This window comes from Pelobates fuscus, chromosome 12 (genome assembly GCF_036172605.1).
Source record: "Pelobates fuscus isolate aPelFus1 chromosome 12, aPelFus1.pri, whole genome shotgun sequence".
Taxonomy (NCBI): Eukaryota; Metazoa; Chordata; class Amphibia; order Anura; family Pelobatidae; genus Pelobates; species Pelobates fuscus.
The window spans coordinates 95,415,322-95,440,679 of record NC_086328.1 but is presented as its reverse complement, the minus strand read 5'-3'; the positions used below and the strand labels follow the sequence as shown (position 1 = coordinate 95,440,679).

At 44.0% G+C, this 25,358-nt stretch overlaps 1 protein-coding gene and 1 long non-coding RNA gene across 2 annotated transcripts in view; both read right to left on the bottom strand.

Annotated features, from left to right (window-relative positions):
• Positions 1–14,564, bottom strand: part of LOC134578756 (uncharacterized) — a 32,285-nt gene extending 17,721 nt beyond the window's left edge. The window contains exon 1 of the mRNA XM_063437789.1: positions 14,283–14,564. Within this exon, the coding sequence (XP_063293859.1) occupies positions 14,283–14,396 (114 nt within the window). The 5' untranslated portion in view covers positions 14,397–14,564. The remainder of the gene's footprint in view (positions 1–14,282) is intronic.
• Positions 1–25,358, bottom strand: part of LOC134578261 (uncharacterized) — a 550,797-nt gene that overhangs the window by 236,283 nt on the left and 289,156 nt on the right. The gene's annotated exons all lie outside the window — the stretch shown is intronic.

Sequence of the window (25,358 nt, the reverse complement as noted above, 5' to 3'; positions counted from 1 at the left end):
TATCTTGGTTAGTGTCCTCTGTAGTCCACTCAGCAGAGGATGTAAAACCCAGCTCCTCCAGAGTCTGTGTGTGAGGCTGGACAGGAAGTGGAAGGGATCACTTCCTATATGCCCACTAACAGTCTTTCACACAGGAAATGCCTTGCAGGAGGAGCAGGGACAGCACTGAGTGATGCACACTGTGCAACAGTTCTACCAGGGTGGGCCCGTCCATAGACCGCTGTTGTGGAACCACGGCTCCAGGCGGCACACCAACAGGGGCGGCAGCACCGCACGGGTTGGGGACCTGTGGAAAGGTCCATCGGGTGGCTCATGTCCTTAGAGCCACCCAATGGACATATTGTCACGATTCGGGGAACCCAACACGCTAACACACACACAGACACACACACAGAAAGTGTGCAGTACCGGACCTTAGAGTGGCCGGGCTAAGCACACACAGAATAGTCAGGAGATAAGCCGAGTAAGGGGAACCAGAAAACAGAATAACAATAAACAAGCCGAGGTCAAAGGGTAGGAGAAAGTCACAAAGTCAGTATAACAAGCCAGGGAATACGTAACCAGAAAGCACACGTTCAGTATCAATACATAAAGCAAAGACCACAACAGGGCACTGAGAGACAGGAAAGGTAAGTATAAATATCCTTGCCTTAATTCTGATTGGATAACTTCCAATCAGAATTAACAAACACACGTGGGGGGTATCTATACCCCCCACTGTGATTGTTGTACTGTCGCTTTATCGCCGGGTCACGTGAGTGACCCCGGCGTACTGATATGGGTGCCGGCTCCCAGCGTGCAGCGTTAGACATGCTGCCACTGGGGGGAGGAGGAGGAGAGGACGCGAGCGGCGTGTCAAGAGGAGAGGACGCCGCTTGCCGCCCGGTAAGAGGAGGGGGGACCGCGGGCAGCGACGGACCGAGGGTGAGTGCTGCAAGCGGATTGCAGCCTCCCCTCACCGCTGCCCGCGGAGCCCTGACACATATGCAATGAGAGGCCCGGTTGTGCGCTGCGTCTTTTCAGCCTCTCATGTCTTCCCAGCTCAGGAGGAGGAAACCGTGAGGATGGGTCCGGACCAGGAGAGCAGGCCCCCAACTCCCACCAAAAAGTGCTGGGTGGCTTAATTTTTTAATGTGTGTATCTTTGTGTTTGTATGTGTGTAATGTGTGTGTGTATGTGTGTAATGTGTGAATGTGTAGTGTGTATCTGTGTGTGTTTGTATGTGTGTTTGTATGTGTGTGTGTGTGTGTGTGTGTGTATCTGTATGTATGTAGTGTATCTGTATGTGTGCATCTGTTTGTGTGTAGTGTGTGTATCTGTATGTTTATGTGCAAGTGTGTCAGTGTGTATGTGTGGGTATCTGCAGGTGTATCAGTGTGTGTGTATATCTGTACGTATGTCACACATACAGATGCACAGACACACATACAGTTGCACAGACACACTGATACACATGCAGATATACAGACACACAGATACAATCACTGACACATACAGATACAGACACACAGATACAAACACAGACACACATGCATATAAACAGACACAGTGTATAGGTAAGTGTATTGGCTGCAGTGCACACACAGACATACGCTACATCCCCAGCACACACACAGACACACACTACATCATCAGCACACACACAGACACACACTACAGATATATATTACATATCTGTAGTGTGTGAACATACAGATATATATTACATCCCCAGCACTCACACAGACACACAATACATCCCCAGCACTCATACAGACCAGGGGTGTATTAGCCGCGAAGCAAACAAGGCATTTGCCTTGGGCGGCATTTTCCAGGGGGCGGCAAAAAAAGCCGCCCCCAAATGCCCAGGGCAAATGCCTTGTTAGCCTTGCGGCTAACAGACATGCCGGCGGGCTGCTGGGCGATCGGGCGGCACTGCCTGGCGGGCGGGCGGCCGGCCGGCGAGGGAGCACTTCCCCTGAGCTGTCTGCTCAGCTCCCTCGCCAGCCGCAGAGTGAGGCTGGGAGGCGGAGCCGGAATATGACGTCATATACCGGCTCCCAGCCTCACTCTGAGGCGCGCGAGGGAGCTGAGCAGACAGCTCAGGGGAAGTGCTCCCTCGCCGGCCGGCCGGCCGCCCGCCAGGCAGTGCCGCCCGATCGCCCAGCAGCCACTGGACCACCAGGGAGGAAGAGACACCCCCCTCCCCAGCATTCCCAAAGGTAAGGAGGCTGGGGGGGGGGGGGGGGGTGTTAAATAAAAAAAATGTGTGAAAAATAAATTTTAAAAAAATGTGTGAAAAATAAATTTTAAAAAAATGTGTGAAAAATAAATTTAAAAAAATGTGTGAAAAATAAATAAAAAAAAAAACGTGTTTTAAAAAAAATGTGTTAAAAAAAATGTGTTAAAAAAAATGTGTTAAAAAAAAATTAAAAAAAATGTGTTAAAAAAATAAAAAAAAAAGTGTGAAAAATACATTTAAAAAAATGTGTTAATGTGGGTGGGTGAGTGTGTGTCTGTGTCTGTTAGTGTGTGTGTCTGTTAGTGTGTGTCTGTGTCTGTTAGTGTGTGTGTGTGTCTGTTAGTGTGTGTGTGTCAGTGTGTGTGTCTGTTAGTGTGTGTCAGTGTGTGTGTCTGTTAGTGTGTGTCAGTGTGTGTGTCTGTTAGTGTTTGTGTCTGTGTCTGTTAGTGTGTGTGTGTGTCAGTGTGTGTGTCTGTTAGTGTGTTTGTGTGTGTGTGTCTGTTAGTGTGTGTGCGTGTGTCTGTGTCTGTTAGTGTGTGTGTGTGTCTGTGTCTGTTAGTGTGTGACTGTGTGTCTGTTAGTGTGTGTTTGCCTGTGAGTGTGTGTGTATGTCAGTGAGTGTGTGTCTGCTAGTTTGTCTGCTAGTGAGTGAGTGTGTGTCTGTTAGTGAGTGTGTTTGTCTGTTAGTGAGTGTGAGTGTGTCTGTTAGTGTGTGTGTGTTTCTGTTAGCGAGTGTGTGTGTGTGTATTTAGAATGCGGGGCGGGGGGAAAGGTTGGGTGGGGGTAGCGCGGGGGGAGAGGGGGGCGCCTGAGTTTTGTCCTGCCTAGGGCAGCACAAAACCAGGATACACCACTGATACAGACACACACTTCATCCACAGCAAACACACAGACATGTATCATCCCCAGCACACAGTTAGACACACACTTCAGTCCCAGTACATGCACAGACACACGTTTTATCCTCAGCACACACACATAGAGACACTACCATTGCAAAACAAATGTGTTTTTTTGGGGAGGCAGCATTTCATCGTTGGACCCAGGCAGCCCAATGTCTTAGGCCGGCCCTGAGTTCTACTATCAATCATAAGAGGTTGAGCACCTTGTCAATAACTCTACATGCCTGTACCCTAAACATCCCTTTTTCACTAAACCAAAATGTAACTCTTCCTAAAACCGAACTCTGCTTAAAAATTAAACCTCAGTTACAAATATAATTCAACTCCAAGTCTCCAACCCTAAACCCATTAGCTCTAAACACCCCTTATACCACAACTATAACACCTCTCATGCTTTTAAATAGTTTAACATTAAACACCGTATGTAATTTAACTGACATTTACCCCATTTTTAAAGGGACAGTCACCAGAACAACTATAGCTTATTGAATTTGTTCTGGTGAGTAGAATCATTACCTTCAGGCTTTTTGCTGTAAACACGGTCTTTTCAGAGAAAATGCAGTGTTTACATTACATCCTAGTGATAACTTCACTGGCCACTCCTCAGATGACTGTTAGAGATCCTTCCTGGGTCATAGCTGCCTAAAATGCATCCAAACATTCAGTATCTCCTCTCTCTGCACGCAGACACTGAACTTTCCTCATAGAGATTCATTGATTCAATTAATCTCTATGAGGAGATGCTGATTGGCCAAGGCTGTGTTTGTCAGTCTCAGCCAATCCTATGGGGAAGTATTATGATTGGATCAGGCCACCACTTCTGATGATGTCAGAGGAAGTTCGCAGGCAGATGCAGCAGCTTCAGACTTGAATACAATTAAGATTTTACTATCTTTAGGGAGGCAAAGGGGGGCAAGGGGGCTAGATATTGGTTTTAACACTATAGGGTCAGGAATACATGTTTGTGTTCCTGGCTCTATAGTGCTCCTTTAACCTTTGGAAATAGCACTGACTCCTGCTAGTTCAGACAGCCACTAGGGGCTTCAGAGTAAATAGATTCAATAATCTATTATATATCTGGCATCGGTATGCAAAGTATGCCAACGCTGTGTTTGATAAGTGTTCAGTGTTTCACTATGTGAATTCTCAAAGGGAAGCATTGGATTGGCGGATTATGTGAATGTGAAAAAGCTTCATATTTTCACAATGCTTCACTATGAGAAACGTTTGATTTGAAAGCATGTCCTCGAGGTTGATGATTTTACAGTAGAAGGCAGGGGGGTGACCATAACGGAGCATTTGCACCGAGGCCCGCACGCTGATGGGGCCATGCACTTAGGGCCACACGATGGGCCCTATATCTTCAGGGGCCAGGTCAGCGCTGTGGCCGTGGTATAGCACGACTGGACCCCTTTAAAAAAAAAAAAAAAAAAAAAAAGCAGCCGCAGCAAGTGCTGCTGGGAGGAAGTGGTCACTTCCTCCCAGCTCACTCCACGCGGGAGGAGCGTGCGCCCGGCAGTGAGGGAAAGCCGTGACGACTACTCCCATCAGCCCCAGCCACCCTCCTGCAAAAAAAGGTAAGAAACAGGAGGGTGGCTGGAAAATGAGCTGTTTGTGTGTGTGTGTGTGTGTCTTTATGCATGCATGCTTGTCTGTATGTCTGCATGCATGTCTGTCTGTCTGTCTGTCTGTGTGCATGTATGTCTGTATGCATGTCTGTATGCATGCATGTATGTCTGTATGCATGCATGCATGCATGTATATATGTATGTATGTATGTCATTATGTATGTCTGTCAGTATGTCTGTATGTATGCATATATGTCTGTCAGTATGTCTGTATGTATGCATATATGTCTGTCAGTATGTCTGTATGTATGCATATATGTCTGTCAGTATGTATGTATGTATATATGTCTGTATGTCTGTCTGTATGTATGCAAGTATCAATGTATGTCATTATGTATGTCTGTATGTTTGTATATATGTATGCATGTATGTATGTATATATGAATGTATGTCTGTATGTATGTATGTCTGTATGTATGTATGCCAGTATCAATGTATGTTTGTATGTCATTATGTATGTATATATGTATGTATATATGTATGTCTGTATGTCCGTATGAATGTATGTCTGCATATCATTATGAACGTATGTCTGTGTGTCTGTGTGTATGAATGTCTGTATGTATGTATGTTTGTCAGTATGTCTGTATATATGCATGTATGTCAGTCTGAATGTATGTATGTCTGTATGCAATTATGAATGTATGCCTGTGTATGTCTGTATGCCATTATGAATCTATGTGTGTATGGATGTTAGCGTCTGTATGTCTGTCAGTATGTGTGTGTGTGTGTGTGTATGTATGTCAGTGTCTGTATGTATGTATGTGTCTTTATGTCCTCATGTATGTGTCTGTATGTATGTTACTATGTGTCTGTCTGTCACTATGTATGCCTATGTGTCTGTATATGTGTGTATGTCCCAGTATGTGTGTGTCAGTATGTATGCCTGTATGCGTGTATGTCTGTTTCAGTATGTGTGTCTGTTAGTATGTATCTGTGTCCTTTTGTATCAGTGTGTGTGTATTCCTGTGTGCGGTATTTGAAGGAGGGCCCCAGGGGGCCTAGACCCTGAGCTGAGTTAGGGGCCCCAAAATTTCTGGTGGTGGCCGTGGTAGAAGGATTAGGATGCAGTGAATAGTGTGTCCCAAAGCTAGATCACAGGTAAATTGTACTTTTAATATATTTTTATTCTTTTAAAGAGGAGGCAATAATCCAAACATTAATCATAAAGGAACACATCTAATTAACAAAGATTTTTTTATTTTAATTAAAGTATTCCTTTAAACTAGACCTGTGTTTTCACAAATGAAGATAACATTAAAATAGAATACACACCATTATTTATTAAATGCTCACTCCAATTTACCTTTTTGTCAACTACCCTGCATATAGGTTAATTTATACAATACCTAAAGCTGTCAAGAGACACTCCAGACGCATTCAGTGAATTACTAAACTGCAGTGCTTCTTAATCTTAGATTTCCATGTGAATTTTGTAATGTATCTCAATATTGGAACTTGATGAATAAGTCTAATACAAATATTATTTATAAACATCTAATAAATACATGAAAAGTTAGCTCTCATATATGGTGAGACATACATAAAATACAATGAGCTCTGGCCAAACTGTAAAAAGGCTTAGCCACCCCTTATACCCCCACATCATCAGGGGTGCATATACTATAAATCCCTCCTGCAGTTGGAGTTGAACTGTTCATTTTATTCTGTTGATAGCGGACAACTCCCATGACCTTATGCTGGGCAGTCACTCAGAATAATACAGTTATTTAAGATGACATCACATACAAACAGGGCCGCCTTTAATATTGCTTTGATCCTGGGCAAGTATTTGCTTGGGCCCCCTGGGTCCTGCCTCTCTCCCACCCCCACCTCCCAGGCATGCAATTACACCCTTTTGGTAGCCAAAAGGTAGATTCCCATCTGTCGTGCAAATCCAACTATGGCTATACCATTTTCCGATGCTTGCATGGTTGTATTTAGCACTGAGCAGTGTTTGTATGTAAGCATGTTTTTGTATGGAGTATGTTTTTGCAGGGCCGGATTAAGAGCCCAGTGGGCCTGGTGCTGATAATTATGATGGGCCTAATTACAAATTAGGGGACACTGATACATAGGGGACATTAGAGACTTGATAAAGACCTGGGTACAGGTCGAAACGTTGCGGTGTCCAATAAACCTGCCTAAATCTATCACAGTGAGTGCCTGAGATTTTTTCTTTTATACTAGGGGACACTGAGACACTATGAGAAATGGGGACACAGAGACATTGGGAGACTAGGGGACTTTGGGAGTCTAGGGAACACTGAGACACTAGGGACACTGGCACACTACATACACTGAGAGACACCAGGGACACATGGGGATACTGAGATACTAGGGACACTGGCTGGGAGACATGGGGACACTGCCATGTCTCCTATGTCTCAAAGTCGCCCAGTGTCCCCATGTCTCCCTGTGTCTCCATGCCTCTCAGTGTCCCCATGTCGCCCAGTGTCCCCTAGTGTTTGTATCTCCATGTCTCCCAGTGTCCCTTAGAGTCTGTGTCCTCGTGTCTCCCAGTGTCCTGATGTCACTAGGACACTAGGGGACACTTAGAGACATGGGGACACTGGGAGACATGGGGCCACTGAGCCACTAGGGACAGTGGCTGGGAGACATGGGGACACAGACTAGGGGCCACTGGGAGACATGGGGCCACTGTGTCCCTAGTGTCTCAGGGTCATGGGCGTCCGAATGGGGAGGGTAAAGGGGGGTACTTGGCCCTTCCTCCCCCCCCCCCAGATTTTTCAGCTTGTGCTGCTATTTTTCGTTTTAGTGTGAGAATACAGTGCAATACCAGTGTGAATGGAGAAAGACAGGAAGCTACAGCTTATCCCTGCCTCTCTCTCATGACTGAAACCACAGGGGAGCAGCACAGAGGCAGCCTACAGAGCAGGTAAGTGAGGGATGGGGGGTGGGGGAGACCGCATAGAGGAAGGTAAAGTAGAAGGAGCAGAAAGGTTCTGCAAGGGGCAGGAGGGGTCAGCAAGGAATAGAAAGGGGCAGCAAGAAGCAGGAAGGGGTCGAAAGGTTTTCAAGGAGCAGAAGGGTAAAGTAGAAGGAGCAGCAAGGAGCATGAGGGGTCAGCAAGGAGCAGGAGGGGTCAGCAAGGAGTAGAAAGGGTCTGCAAGAGGCAGGAGGGGTCAGCAAGGAATAGGAAGGGGCAGCAGGAAGGGGTAGGGACGGTCTGCAAGGAGCAGGAGGGGTCACCAAGGAGTAGGAAGGGTCTGCAAGGAGCAAGAGGGGTCAGCAAGGAGTAGGAAGAGGCAGCAAGGAGCAGGAAGGGGCAGCAAGGAGTAGGAAGGGGCAGCAAGGAGTAGGAAGGGGCAGCAAGGAGTAGGAAGAGGCAGCAAGGAGTAGGAAGAGGCAGCAAGGAGTAGGACGAGGGAGCAGGAAGGGTCTGCAAGGAGCAGGAAGGGTCTGCAAGGAGCAGGAAGGGGCAGCATGGAGCAGGAAGGGGCAGCATGGAGTAGGAAGGGGCAGCATGGAGTAGGAAGAGGCAGCAAGGAGCAGGAGGGGTCAGTAAGGAGTAGAAAGGGTCTGCAAGGGGCAGGAGGGGTCAGCAAGGAGTAGTAAGGGTCTGCTAGGAGTAGGAAGGGGCAGCAAGGAGAAAGAAGAGGCAGAAAGGAGTAGGAAGGGTCTGCAAGGAGCAGGAAGGGTCTGCAAGGAGCAGGAAGGGTCTGCAAGGAGCAGGAAGGGTCTGCAAGGAGCAGGAAGGGCCATCAAGGAGCAGGAAGATCCATCAAGGAGCAGAAAGGGATCAGAAAGAGAAAGGAGCAGAAGGGCGCAAAATAAGCAGAAAGAAGCAGAAAGGTGAAGGAGCCTCAGAAGACAAAGAAGACTGTGTCAAATGAAGGAGAAGAAAATGAGATTGGAGCACTTCATTCTGGACACCACATCATAAGGCGTTGGTATCTGGGCCTGGCAGGGACACTTTGGACCTTCTCATCTCCCCAGGTAAAAACAAACAATATCAGTGTTAATGTGTTCACTTTTATTTACTGAATGTCAGGAAACACAGAGGGCCGCTGGGTAGGGGTGCCGCTGATTGGCTAGATGGGTCAGCTAGCACTCTAAGCCAATCAGTAGCTCCCCATTCATAAAAACGTAAAACATTTTTATAAATTGGGAACTAGCGATTGGCTTAGAGTGTCAGCTGACCACTCTAGCCAATCAGCGGCACCCATGCCCAACGTCAATCTGCACTTCCTGACACTCTGTTTCAGAAGTCGAATACCACTGAGCGACCTGGAGATCTGGAGCTGAAGGAAGCCTTTGGGGGTAAACCATTTGAGAGCGGTTTCACCCCTTCAAAGAAAGAGCACCCAGGGGCCTCCTTGCATCACAGCATTTTCATTTAGATAAAGTTGTTATGGTGACCAGAATGTTCCTGTAATTTGATGAAAGGAACACTATAGTGTCAGGAATACAAACATAAATTCCTGACACCATAGTTGTGAAAACGCTATTCATCCTTGCATTATGTGAAAATGACTATGCTCCTTCCTTTTCATGACACTGTCAAAAAGGGGCCAAGCATGGATGTCATTACAATTATGCCCCCCCCCACAGAAAAATCCCTGCGGACGTCCATGCTCAGAGTCCCCATGTTCCCCAGTGTCCCAATGTCTCAGCGTCCCCATGTCTCGGAGCTGCTGTCTGGACTCTCTGTGCAGAGCTGCTCCCCCGCGGATCAGTGAGTGGAGAGAGGCAGGGAGGGAGATGCCGTAACTTCTTATCACTGCCTCTCTCCATACAAACAGCGACCCCTACTGGCCGGCGCTGGTATTGCAGAATAATCTATGTTTATACTCAGACAGACATTTGTATTGCCGGTATTACTGCAATACCGGCACCGGCTAGACAGCATCAAATACCTGAGAAATACTTCTTAGAAATGCCTGGCAACCCTAAGAAATACATGAGAAATACCTGGCAACCCTAAGAGTAGTGTGTAAAAAAAAATAAAATTTTTTTTTTTTTTTTTTTTTTAAACCAATGGGCCTATTCCATGGGCCTGGGCCTGGAGCTGCAGCTCCATCAGCCCCTATGTTAATCCGGCCCTGTGTTTTTGTGAATATAGGGTATGTCTATATGTGGTGTTGGCATTTGAATACAAGCATGCATTTATTAAACACGAAGGTATGTTTGTATGTAGTGCTGTTTCAATGCAGGAGTGTGTTTGTATGTAGTTTTGAAGTTTGAATGCAAGGGTGTGTTTGTGTATAGTGTTGGCATTTGAATGCTGATATATATATACACTGTGTGCAGAATTATTAGGCAAATGAGAATTTTGACCACATCATCCTCTTTATGCATGTTGTCTTACTCCAAGCTGTATAGGCTCGAAAGCCTACTACCAATTAAGCATATTAGGTGATGTGCATCTCTGTAATGAGAAGGGGTGTGGTCTAATGACATCAACACCCTATATCAGGTGTGCATAATTATTAGGCAACTTCCTTTCCTTTGGCAAAATGGGTCAAAAGAAGGACTTGACAGGCTCAGAAAAGTCAAAAATAGTGAGATATCTTGCAGAGGGATGCAGCACTCTTAAAATTGCAAAGCTTCTGAAGCGTGATCATCGAACAATCAAGCGTTTCATTCAAAATAGTCAACAGGGTCGCAAGAAGCGTGTGGAGAAACCAAGGCGCAAAATAACTGCCCATGAACTGAGAAAAGTCAAGCGTGCAGCTGCCAAGATGCCACTTGCCACCAGTTTGGCCATATTTCAGAGCTGCAACATCACTGGAGTGCCCGAAAGCACAAGGTGTGCAATACTCAGAGACATGGCCAAGGTAAGAAAGGCTGAAAGACGACCACCACTGAACAAGACACACAAGCTGAACGTCAAGACTGGGCCAAGAAATATCTCAAGACTGATTTTTCTAAGGTTTTATGGACTGATGAAATGAGAGTGAGTCTTGATGGGCCAGATGGATGGATTGGTAGAGGGCAGAGAGCTCCAGTCCGACTCAGACGCCAGCAAGGTGGAGGTGGAGTACTGGTTTGGGCTGGTATCATCAAAGATGAGCTTGTGGGGCCTTTTCGGGTTGAGGATGGAGTCAAGCTCAACTCCCAGTTTCTGGAAGACACCTTCTTCAAGCAGTGGTACAGGAAGAAGTCTGCATCCTTCAAGAAAAACATGATTTTCATGCAGGACAATGCTCCATCACACGCGCCCAAGTACTCCACAGCGTGGCTGGCAAGAAAGGGTATAAAAGAAGAAAATCTAATGACATGGCTTCCTTGTTCACCTGATCTGAACCCCATTGAGATCCTGTGGTCCATCATCAAATGTGAGATTTACAAGGAGGGAAAACAGTACACCTCTCTGAACAGTGTCTGGGAGGCTGTGGTTGCTGCTGCACGCAATGTTGATGGTGAACAGATCAAAACACTGACAGAATCCATGGATGGCAGGCTTTTGAGTGTCCTTGCAAAGAAAGGTGGCTATATTGGTCACTGATTTGTTTTTGTTATGTTTTTGAATGTCAGAAATGTATATTTGTGAATGTTGAAATGTTATATTGGTTTCACTGGTAAAAATAAATAATTGAAATGGGTATATATTTGTTTTTTGTTAAGTTGCCTAATAATTATGCACAGTAATAGTCACCTGCACACACAGATATCCCCCTAAAATAGCTATAACTAAAAACAAGCTAAAAACTACTTCCAAAAATATTCAGCTTTGATATTAAAAAGTTTTTTGGGTTCATTGAGAACATGGTTGTTGTTCAATAATAAAATGAATCCTCAAAAATACAACTTGCCTAATAATTCTGCACTCCCTGTATATATATATATATACACATACACTGACACACACACTGTGATATATAAATATGCAGATGTAAAGACACATATACACACACTGACATCCATACAGAGACACAAATACACACACGGACACAAATACAGACATACAGATACGCACACTGACTACATACAGATACACAGGTACACACACACACAAATATACACACTAACACATACTCATAGTGACAACATACAGATACACAGATACACACATTGACAACATGCAGATACACAGATAAACACTGTCGGCATCCTTATGCACACATTGACAAGATACAGATACACACAATAACAACATACAGATACAGACATATATACTGACAGACATATTGACAGACAGACACATTCCCTGACAGACATACTGAAACACACAGACACATTCACTGACATACATATGGACACACACACACACACACACATACACTGACAGACATACTGACACACACATAGAGACATACACTGACAGACATACTGACACACACATAGAGACATACACTGACACATACACACAAACAGATACACATGAAAATGTTACACCTTTATAGCCAACTTCCAGTTTAGTACCTTTTGTAGAGGGTGCCTTCCCTAGGGTTCACTAAGCTGGCTGTAGTGGTTGTGAGTTAGGCTTCTGCACTCCTGGTCAATGCCACCTCCTCTTGGTTTCCCGCGAGGCTCAAGTCTCTGTGGGAGGAGGCCCGGTCGCACTGTTTAAAGGCCACAGACCCCAACCGGGCCCCTGCTGACAAATGTCCCTCGGGTGGCCCTAAGTGCATGAGCCCAATGTGCTCCTTAGTGTGCATGCCCACTGCCCACAACAATTACGTTAAGGATCCTAAAAGAAATTGTTGCGGGCAGAGGGCAAATCGGACATGCTACTTTGGGCCCCCCGGGATTAACAGGGCTTGGGGCAGCTGCCGGTTTGCCTCACGTTAAAGGGACACTATAGTCACCTGAACAACTTTAGCTTAATAAAGCAGTTTTGGTGTATAGAACATGCCCCTGCAACCTCACTGTTCAATCCTCTGCCATTTAGGAGTTAAATCCCTTTGTTTATGAACCCTAGTCACACCTCCCTGCATGTGACTTGCACAGCCTTCCATAAACACTTCCTGTAAAGAGAGCCCTATTTAGGCTTTCTTTATTGCAAGTTCTGTTTAATTAAGATTTTCTTATCCCCTGCTATGTTAATAGCTTGCTAGACCCTGCAAGAGCTTCCTGTATGCGATTAAAGTTCAATTTAGAGATTGAGATACAATTATTTAAGGTAAATTACATCTGTCTGAAAGTGAAACCAGTTATTTTTTTCATGCAGGCTCTGTCAATCATAGCCAGGGGAGGTGTGGCTAGGGCTGCATAAACAGAAACAAAGTGATCTAACTCCTAAATGACAGTGAATTGAGTAGTGAAATTTTAGGGGAATGATCTATACACTAAAACGGCTTTATTTAGCTAAAGTAATTTAGGTGACTATAGTGTTCCTTTAACCCCTTAAGGACACATGACATGTGTGACATGTCATGATTCCCTTTTATTCCAGAAGTTTGGTCCTTAAGGGGTTAAAGATGGCCCTGCACACAAATGTATTATTGGAGGAAAATGGAAAACACTGCAAGTTGGGATAATTAGTTGGCATATGGAACAAAACTTTAAAAAGTAATAATAAGAATAATAATTAAAAAAAAAACCAGCACATCTCTCATTACACTTGTATGCTAGCACTGTATGTGTAAGGGTTTAATTTTACAATTAAAAATATAGATTAATTCTGTAATGAATATAATAGCAACTTGAAACTTCCATATGAATGTCATTCTCTTGCAGCATTCCCTTAGTTTAATCTCTGAACAAACTTCAAATAAAGTTGACATTTTCCTAAATGTATGTATTCGCTATGAATGTCATCTTTAACATCTCACTGAACTGAGAAGACCAAGGAGTTCACGACAGACCTGCTAAATTTAGACTAAATACCCAAGTTGTTGATACAATTCCCATGTAGGCTGTTTTGGTGTTAATTCTACCGGCATGTGGGCAATTCATTGTTTGGCTGATAGATCCTATAAATATAATATATTACCTAGCACGAACCTTCCTACTCTAAGGATTAAGCATTAAATGTGAGCACATATTAAATGATACAGCTACCCCATTAGGCAAAACACCCCGGTACTCTAAAATGTCAAGTTTATCAACATTCTCATTCTTGTCCCAACAAATTAGTGTTCCCTGTCCACCGAAATCCTAAACCCCAGATTCGATTCTTTATTCAACGTTAACAGGGTTTACTAAAGTGAAAATTCCAAGTAAATTGTACATTTAAGGTTAAAGAAACCAAACTGAAATCATAGCCGACTTTAAATCATTTCCAGTTCTGCTTCTGAAAATAGTTTAGTGAACAACCCTGTAAGTATCATGGACAAGATTTATATGACATTAGATCTGCCGAGAACTTGACGGGTGAGCAAACAGTCTATTTGTGCCCCTCCTCCCCCGTGACTGTCCTATGTGGATAGTGGATTTAGGAATAAAAATGTATTCATCATTTTAACCACAGACATCATTTTTGTGATATATTTTACATTATTTTTTTGCCAGATTGATTGTATCATCCAATGTTAGGTAAAACATTCACAGAATTTAAAGTATAATGTAAACCTTTGACCTTTCAAGTTCTTAACTTCAAGTACATCATTACCTGGGACTTACCTGCAAATCTTTTCCATGGATAACACTATTCACGTGGTCAGATCCCAACAATTCTGTACAGGAGAGTAAAGAAATATATATCACCAGAATTTTCTGAAAATTGTGCGGCCTCATACTACTGCAGACAAAGGTTCGTGGAAGCCTTCAATCATTCTCCAATGGACTGGTCGACTCTTCAATGCGCCCTGTTTGATGTTCTGCTAGTGCTCTTAAAGCAACTCAGAAGAGAAAGGTTTATAATATTAATGTGCCTGAAAGCCAAGGGGAGGAGGCTTTTAACCATTCAACAGTGCAACCCAGAGTCAAATGTTAGATATATTCTTGTTTACCTCTCTTATAGGTGAGATTAGGGCAATGAATGACCCTAATGCAGATTCTAATGCTACAAAGAAGCAGGTTCTGAGTGGGGGATGTTACTGGTCCCCAGGGATACACAGACAGGACAATGTGTAAGCAGATGTCAGATAATTATAACAGGAGATATCTTCCAGGCACCCTGCTCATCTCTTCTAGACAGAGGAAGATGTTGCTTAACCCTTTTGGGCCATGGGAAGCGTACAATATGAACACAGTGTACTGCAAATAAATCGTCTGTCCAATGTACAGTTCTGAAGAATAGATCAATGGTTTAAAAAGAAATCCTAAAACATACCGCTACCCTACAAGAAGAATATTTCATCACTTTTATTAATGATATTATAAGTACTCTGTCTGCAGCGTTCGTAAATGTTATCTATCAATTTAGACATGTTTGGAGGCTAAAATAATTAGTAGAAAAAAGGATGGATAACTGAGCTACCAAGAGGTTAATTCTTCTGTCTATGTCCTGGATTACAGAAGGTTTATACAAATGCCAAAAAAAATATGCATGGAAGGGGCTAGAATTAGATACATCATTAATTCTATAGAAGTCATGATACTGTATCTAAATGTTCGCTGTCGTGTAAGAAGAGTAAGCACCATTTACTGAGATGTGATTGTGGGTTTTGGAAAAACCCAAATGCCGACACATTCAAAAATATATTTTGTATGGATCTTCAGCATTCCCAAGCACAGATACTTGTAAATTTATTTATTTATTTATTATTGCCATTTATATAGCGCCAACAGATTCCGTAGCGCTTTACAATATTATGAGAGGGGGATTTAACTTAATTAAATAAATGTGATCTGGTCACTTGTATCATATACTGCAGCTTATTACAGGTGGAAGTGTCAAGCACGGTTTCCTTTTTCCTTTAAAGGGGCACTATAGGCATCAAAACAACTTTAGCTTAATGAAGCAGTTTTGGTGTATAGATCAATTATCTGCCATTTAGGAGTTAAATCAGTTTTGTTTATGTCCATGTAGACCTAGCCACACCTCCCACACAGTCTGCATGGAAAAAAAAATACACAATCACACAAAAATAAATTCAGCGCGGAAGCAAAGTTAGAATAGTCCAAAAGCAGCTGTAACACCAATACGGAATCTCTCTTTTCCGATCAGAAAATTGGATAAAAACAGGGTGGTAGGTGCAGCGCTTCAGTAATCCTTGACAAGGTAAATGTGAAGAGAACCAGAGAAGGAATAATAGTGTAGTATTTAAAACTGTAGTGGTGATAAATAAAATAAAAGATGCACTCACACTTTCCTGGAGCTTCAATACAGCTCCAATGCATGCGCCTGGGCGGAATAATCCCCGCCTATGGATCAAGTGCAGAGGCAATTCTTCAAGTTATAGGTGTGGTAGGGGGTATCCTCATGAAAGACAAACAAATAAAAATCGTATATGGTGAAGCATGTAGCGCTATAAAGCAAGGGTAGGTAAAAACTATAAAAAAGTGCACTCACGTGCAATGGAGCCTACCCCCCCTGTTTTTATGAAAAAATATTGTTTCATTTTCCATCTGTTTTTTTTCTTTTTTTTTATTATGGCTATTTTTTAAAGAAGTTTGAGGCACAATCTGAATGTTCTTTAACTTGGACCTTCACTACTGAAGTAAGTGTAACATTAATTTTCCATTATAGTATACAAAAAATGACAAGACAGTCAATATTTGCATAAATCGATGTTTGAAGATAATTAGAGAATGAAAATAATTTACAGTCATCATCCTTACCAAAAATGTTTTGTGTTTCTGAATGTGTCGGGGAATATTGAATCACAGTATGGCTAACAAATTCAGAATATTTAACAAGCACAGACTTCATAATATACTGTAGATGTGACAATACAAATAACAAAAGGTATGCACAAATATGCTCCCTCATCTTAGGGGAATGTTAATGTAATTCGCTGGTATATTTGAGAATGTTGCTTCCGAAAATGTCAGCATAATGTAAACATTATTTTCTATGTGGACATAATGCCATATACAGCAAAAATAGCTGTCTGGCTAAAGTCAGGTATTAATATTTACAAAATTAAACATAGAAACATAGAATGTGACGGCAGATAAGAACCATTCGGCCCATCTAGTCTGCCCAATTTTCTAAATACTTTCATTACTCCCTAGCCTTATCCCACGTGTGCTTAAACTCCTTTACTGTGTTAACCTCTACCACTTCAGCTGGAAGGCTATTCCATGCATCCACTACCCTCTCAGTAAATTAATACTTCCTGATATTATTTTTAAACCTTTGCCCCTCTAATTTAAGACTATGTCCTCTTGTTGTGGTAGTTTTTCTTCTTTTAAATATAGTCTCCTCCTTTACTGTGTTGATTCCCTTTATGTATTTAAATGTTTCTATCATATCCCCCCGTCTCGTCTTTCCTCCAAGTTATACATGTTAAGATCCTTTAACCTTTCCTGGTAAGTTTTTTATTTTTTATTATTTTTTTTACAATTCTTTATTTTTGCAGTGCGCATTTTAACAAACTGGCCCATGGTGCCACAACAGCAGTCCAGGGCTAAACATAAATATACATGTACAACGTGGCTAATTGTCAGGATCGGGACAGGGATCCAACACGCAGAGTACAAAGAGTGGAAAGGTACGTATACCGGGCCTTAGAATGGCCGGACTAACGTACCGAGAGTAATAGAGAATAGTCAGAGACAAGCCGAGGTCGAGGGAACGGGAAGACAGATAAGCGAGAGGCAAGCCGGGTCAAGGGATAACAGAGAAGCAGGATAGTACAACAAGCCGAGTCAAAACCAAATAGAGCAAACTAGAATACCAGAGCACTGAGTGACTAGACAAGCTAGAACCACGACAGGGCAATGAGCTGAAGTGAGAAGTAAGCTTAAATACCCTGGCTCTGGATGGTGATCACGCCTCTGACAAGTACCGATTGGATATCGGACACTTGAGTGACAGGTCGCTCGTGATAGCGTCATGACGTCACGTATTGAGCGTCCCGCTAGAAAAGGACGTGGATTCCTCGCGGCCGGTGTTTAAGTGACTGGATGAACCGCGAGGAACGAAGGAAACAGCTCGCCTGGATGGACAAATCACCAAGTCTCTACCTCCCTTAGAGGTAGAGGCCTCAGGTACCCTGACACTAATAGAGGTTCTGCACATTTTTATTATTATATGAGTATGAGTTGTGGGACTATTGTTCTAAAAGGGTATGGGTGCCATAACAAAGTGTGTGTTGTGTGCCTGTGGTGTCTGACATACCGATTGTAGGCCAAGTTCTGGCCGTGGTCGCAGATAGTGTGCCTTAAGTTAAGCCTATGTACCTAAGCTCGTGTTGAATATCTGCTGACAATGTTACCTGCTTGTGCACATTTTTGAGACTCGTTGCGCGTTAGTTAGGTCTGAGTTACGGTGTTAAACCGGTGCGTTGGGTCTATTGTTGGAGCTAGGGGCGCAGCGCCTGGTTTAGGGGCTGCTTGCGCTGCTCAGCTGGAGGTTCAATTGAGGTTAAGGGGGGGTCAGATAGTCTGACTATAGGTGTGCGCTGCTGTGTTGCACAAACTAGGAGGAACTATAACGAGGAGAACGTGGTTTTACAATTAGGGGTAACTTTTTAGGGGTTAGGGGTTATTGCGTGTCTTTAGACATAACATGGCACTAATGAGAGTTCAGGTAGTTATTGCGGGGTTATTGCGTGTCTTTAGACATAACATGGCACTAATGAGAGTTCAGGTAGTCCCCTCCGCATGTGGGACCGCAGGGGGCTGTCGTGGGACGAATGCGGTCACTTTCGCCGGGTCCCAGCGTTGCGTTGCAGTTTCTCCCCTTTGAGATCCATCTGACGGCAGTGAGTCCATCGGTAGTCCTAGCGTGTGCATTATGGCCATTGCTTCGGCTGTGTCGCGGACTATGTGCCGTGTTTCTCCTTGGAGGATCAATAGGGTTCTCGTGTGCCGCCAGCGGTATTGTATGCCGTTCTGCCGGAGGATAGTGGTGAATGGCCACGCCAAGGTACCTCCGGATAGATCTGGATAGAAGGTGAGCTGCATTCCTTCGACGTTGTAAGGGTCTTGGTTCTTTTTTTTTTTTACACTTTAGTTTTTATTAGTTCCAAAAAAAGTATTAACACGCAGTACATCACAATTGCATAACACATTTTCCCCATTACATTCTAACATTACCTTTATCTCATTCATTAGTATTGTAATCATTACATTATAACATTGCATTTATATCGTTCATTAGCATTGTAATCATTTATATTCATATTATATTCCTATTATATAAAAGAAGAGAAAAGTGAATGCCTTCCTTTCTGGTTTAGTTTATCTTTTTCTCATCTATCTTATCTTTTTCTCATCTATCTTACAATTGTAATATACTCCTTTTAATTTGATGCAGTATCAATTAATTTTAAGTTTTTTAATTTCCATAACCAAACAACAAAGAAAACAGAAAAAAAAAAAAAAAAGAAAAAGGAAAAAACAAAAAAAAAACCAAAAAAAAAAAAGAAAAAAAAAAAAAAGAAATTTTGCAAACACCTTACCACCATTCACCCCGCCGACCCCTGGTTAGTCACCCATTACCTTTATGTACTCTGTTTAATCCCTCTATATCTATATAAAGAGCATATTCAGTCGCTTTTTATCCAACTGTACCATTCTTTTTTATACTTGTCAAGACAACCATTAACTTCACTAGCCATCTTTTCATATGAGCTAATCTTGTTCAGTTTAGCATATACTGCCTCATCTGAAGGAATACCTTTCTGCTTCCAATTGCCTGCTAGGGCTATTTTTGCTGCCATAAGGATATTTAAAATTACCTTTCTGTGAGCATGTGTATTAATCCCAGGAATAATATGAAGTACGAATTTCTCCGCATGCAATGGAATCATAAGCTTTGTTTTTTCATATATTAAATTCTGAATTCGCTTCCAAAACTCTCTTAAATATAGACAATCCCAGAAAATATGCAGCATAGAACCAACTTCTTTCTCACACCTCCAACACAACCTTGATGAGTCAGCATACATATGTGCTAATCTTTGCGGTACCAAGTACCACCTCATTGTCACCTTACAATACGCCTCCCATAACGATAAGCTACGTGAGGCTTGCTTGGTGCTGAACATAGCTAATTGCCAATCTCTCCTTGAAAATTGCTTCCCAATTTCATTCTCCCATTTATTCATATATTTTAATTTTTCTGGTGCCTCGCTTTCAATCAGTGCATTATAACACCAAGAAAATGGTTTAATAGACTTACGGGACAAAATAAATTCTGGTGAGGGTAAGATATTTGCCTCATTATCTGCATTATCCATAGCATATGCCTTTATTATATTCTTAATCCTTAAGTATACAAACATCTCTTTAGTATCTAAGTTAAATTCTTTTTGAAGATTGGGAAATAATTTTACTTGCGGCCCAGTCATTAGATTGCCTATTTGTCTTACCCCCTTCTCTTGCCACCTTCTCATCTGAAGGTCCAAAGAAAGGGCTGCTAATGCCATTATTGGTGCAGCTTTAAACATCAAATTAAGATTTATTACAAGGGTCTTGGTTCTTGAGGGCTGTGAGCATTGCTGCTTTGTCCCGCCCGCTGTGTAAGTGGACTATTAAGTCCCGTGGGGCTGCTGCTGGAGCCTTGGGTGCTTTTGGGATGCGGAAGCAGTCTTCTAGGGACAGGGATTTAGCCTGTCTTGGGGATAACAGCGCCACTGCAAGGCGTCTCAGCATGTGAGGTAGTTCCTCCGTAGGTACGGTTTCCGGGACCCCCCTAATTTTCAAGTTATTCTTACGCCTCATGTCTTCTAGCATTGCAAATCTGGTGTCAAAGGTTTCAGTTTGCTTTTTGAGCCCCAGTATTGTTTGTTGCATTGAGGCTATTTGCTGTGCATGTTCCCCTGCAGTAGCTTCCACTGTACCCAGCTGGCCCGTCAGGCCCCGGAGGTCTGCGCGCAGGTTCGCCATATCTGCCAGTATAGTTTGTTGTAAGCCCGCCAGCAGGTCCTTAAGCACCGCCGTTTGGGCCGTCTGGGCGTCTGGGCTGAACGGTTTTACGGCTGGTGTCGGTCTCGCCATCATTGCGTCCACCTCTTCGTCCAGGGACTGGTCGTTGGACAGGTCTGAATAGGCCCGGCGTAGTCGGCCATATTGGGCCTGCTGGCCTGATGTGCCTGTCTGAGGAGTGCGCCAATGTCCTGGCCAAGGTAAGGTTTGTCGGGTTATGCGGCGTTCGGTCAGTTCAGCTGGGAGCTGAGCGGTATTCTCCCAAAAGATGCGCTCAGGTCCCAGCTACCTGCCGAACGTTCGGTCATTCAAATCTACCGAATAAAATGTGAAAACCGTATTTTAATACAGATTGTCAGTTCTGCTGCACGAGGGGATAATCCACTTAATCGTCCATTTTAGTGGGAGTATCCTTCTCGTGCAGCACAGCCTGTTGGGAAAATTACATTGCATGATGGGAGAAATCCCCTGGATTTACTGTATGGAAACCCCTTGCATGGGGAACTGTATAAATATGCCAGCTGTGAATAAAGCCAGTTAGTTGACTCCCAGACTGTGTTTCGTCCGGTTATTGGGAGGATTTGGGAACTTGCCTGACTGTGGATGTACCTGTGGAATCAGCGGATATCGGGGATTTTAATATTGCCCTCCGCTACACCTCTGTTGCCTGTCACTCAGCCACTGCCTTACCCATTCAACAATATTGGAATCCAAACTTAAAGATCGCAGTTTATTGATAAGCCTTCTAGGTGCAACAGTGTCAATGCCATGATACATCCCTATACTTCTCTCTGCTTCCCCACTTTTCTCGAGTACACTAAAAATAAGGTTTGTAGGCTCCTGTCTGATGTGGGATGGTTGACATCATATACAGTTTGTCTGCTAAACGATCTAATGGGAACATAGACTGCAAAAATTGTAGTGTGGGAGGTAAGTGGATTTTACCCTTTATTATACAAATTAAAACCAGTTCTATTATAAGCAAAACAAGATATTTTGCTATTGTTACACAGAGAAACACACAATTTTAAATAATTCATAGTTTATATAACAATAACTAAACAAAAAAGGCATATAGCTAAATTTTGATAATCTTATGATGCTAAAAACAAAACCGTACAGTTCTATTTTAAAGTGTGCATTCTTCAAAGCAATTTGCATTCGCATATCCATACTTGGCTGTAATGAGATGTTCTTTTTTGTAAAAAGAAATTACCATCCTTTTATAGAAAGCTTAAAAAAATGAATTTTCAAATTTATCAAAACATCCATGCTGTCCAATTGTTAGTATTTATTTTGGAATAAATATCAGGCGATTAGAGTTCTCCAGCAGTTAGGAATTTCCTCGGTCAGCCTAAAAGCTGAGATGAAACAGACCAAAACACCATAAACAGGCTCCCATTTTCTGACAAAATTCAGCTGTACCATAATATATAGCTACTGACATGTGATAAAAAAAATCACAGACAAACAATGATCATCGGGGGTCACAGCCGTAACCCTAAAGAACTGACATATTTTAATATCCTATTAAATGCACCACAATTTCCATAGCAAATTAGCCATCGTTAAAGGGATACAACTGCTTCCAATTAAATGTAGAAATCATTTAACACCTTTTTAGCCGGCAGCAGGATACCTCCATCTTAGCTCCTTATCTGTCATGTTTATAATTTCTGTCTTTTGTGTTCTTTGCATGTTTTTATTTTTTCGTTTTTAGGAATATGTGCTAAACGCAGAAGAGACACGAGCAGATCGTCCCAAAAACCCACTCAGGCTTCCTCTGCCTCCGACCAGGAGGAATCCGACTGGGACTCCGCTGCCAATTCTGACCCTTATCTCGTAAGGGAACAAACCTTGGGTGAGCCCTAGGACTCCGTGGCCACAACCTTGGATACCCCACAAGAAGGTTCAGAGATATTTCTGGACAACTCTGGCCTCCGAATGTTCGATCCTAGGAACATACGCCATCCACGTTCGGAAGAATGGACACCACCCAAACACATGACCAGATTCATGCACTTCTGGCTCCGGAAGTCTCTAGACAAGGAAGTGAGAAAGCGTATGAGATCTTAATGTCCTCACCCGAGCCTACCAGACAAGGTAGCACATACCCCCGAATTCGACCCGCTTATGACCACATTCATGTCCCGCGGGGGTCGGGACCCACGCAAGGGTGTGGAACGTGGCTTCAAGGGAGCCCAAGACAAATTGCTAGACGCCATCGGGCCATTGGCGAGGATCATGGACATCGCAGATGATGCCTATGAAAGGGCTGATGACTTCACCCTAGATATGGTACGTGAGTGGGCACGGGATACCCGAGAGTGGGCACAGAGGTGCTTCTGTTTCCTCGGGAACACTAATGTGGCCCTCTCTTTGGAGAGGCGCCGAGCAGCACTCTTCCGAATTGACGACAAGCTTGTCGAACTGGGGGATAAGGAATTGGGCCCCTTGGCACAGGGCAAGCTGTTTGGAGAGACCTTCCTTACTGAACTTAATAAAAGGGTCAATATATTCACATCCCTCAATAAGGCACAAACATCAATGCGGAATGTATTTCGCGGCCCCAACACCCAGCCCCCGCACAACCAGGACACAGCCATTCTACATGGATTCATCTGCCCGCCATCGATTCCACCAGTTTAGGGGATCGGACCGTGGCCGTAGCGGCCGAGGACGCTCCAGAGCGAGATTCTCCAACGGTAAGTCACCATTCTATCCTACCTCTATCCTACCTCTTTCCATATCGCAGGTCGTGTTTCTCTTTTTTTCCAGAATTGGGCAGACCTATCCTCCGACACATGGATACTTCGGACGGTGCGGGGCTATCAAATAAAATTCGAGACAACGCCACTCCAACAGACCCCACCACGCCCGATCCAACTTACACTGGCGGACGCTTGTTTGATAGACTCAGAACTTCAGGACTTACATTCCAAGGGTGCTATCCAACCAGCTCCGGACTCAACTGGGTTCTACAGCAATATCTTCCTGGTCAGGAAGAAAACCGGGGAATTCCGACCCGTCATCAACCTCAGAGAGCTCAATTCCTACGTGGTGTACCGCCACTTCAAAATGGAGGGTATCCATCTTCTCCGGGACCTACTTCGAGACAACGACTGGTTCACGCATCTAGACCTCAAGGACGCATACCTTACCATCCCCGTGCACGAAAGGAGCCGCTCATATCTCCGTTTCTACTGTCACGGGACACCTTGGCAATTCACCTGTCTCCCGTTTGGCCTCAGTTCGGCCCCATGGTGTTTCACCAAAATGATGAAGCCAGTAATGGCGAAACTGAGGACCCAAGGCATAAGATGCATCGTCTACCTCAAAGACATCTTGATATTCAACGAGGATGCAAGGACCCTAAAGAGGCACACAGACTACGCTGTACACCTACTCGAATCACTGGGCTTTGTTATCAACGGCCCCAAGTCGTCACTGATTCCCGCTCAGTCGATCAAATTCCTTGGATTTGAGATAGACTCAACATCGTGCACTCTACGCCTTCCGGACGCAAAGATTGCCACCATCCGCAGAGAAATTCGGAAGGTACTTCGACTGACACCCATACCTTTACGACTACTGGCACGGATTGTGGGCCCTCTCTCATCATCCATCCAGGCCATCTTTCCCGGACCCCTGCATTACAGAGCCATGCAACCTCTAAAGGCAAAATTCCTTCGCAAAAACCCAACATACGACCAACCGGTCCCTATGTCGGATGAGGTTCGGGAGGAATTGCACTGGTGGCTGAACTGCATGCAGGCCTGGAACGTCCGGGCCATATTCGGAAACCAGCCAGACTTCATTCTGGAATCAGACGCCAGCCACTCAGGCTGGGGAGCAACAGACGGCACCTCCTCCATGGGAGGAGTGTGGACTCCACAAGAACTTTCTATGCACATCAACTGTCTGGAGCTCCTGGCAGGATCGTTCGCCATTCGCAGCCTGGCAAAGGAATGTCTCGGCGGTAAGATACATCAACCGTTCCAACAGGCACCCGTTCCCAAGCACTAGTAGAACGCACGAAGGAAATCTTCGATTATTTCCTGCCTCGCAACATCACGCTGTTAGCGGAACACCTACCAGGGGAATCCAACATGACAGCAGATTGGTACTCACGCCACTGGCGAGACGCCAGCGACTGGCAACTAGACCCTCATATTTTCACGATATTGGATGCACAAAGGGGTCCCTTCTCCCTGGATTTATTCGCCCCTCGCAACAACCGTCAGATGAAGGACTTCTTCAGCTGGTTCCCAGATCCGGAGAGTCTAGCAACGGACGCCTTTCTGCAACAATGGCCACAACACAGAGCTTACGCATTCCCGCCATTCTCAATGATTACGAGGGTTCTTCACTGAATCCGCATACAGAGGGTGATACTGACCCTCATCACGCCTCTATGGCAAAGCCAACCATGATTCTCGGATCTTCTGGAACTGTCGAACAGGAATCCCCTCCTCCTACCAGATGCTCCGAACATCCTCAGGAACCCGATGGGACTACCCCATCCGCTGGTCAGGGAGGACCAGCTTCCCCTGGTGGCCTGGACTCTTTCAGGGGTTCCTGGCGAACCGAGGATTTATCGCAGGAAATTAGGGATCTCCTATGGGATTCATGGGCCCCAGGAACAAGGAGGTGCTACTTATCAGCATGGCACTGCTGAACAACTTGGTGTCTGGGACGGGATCTCAATCCCTTTAT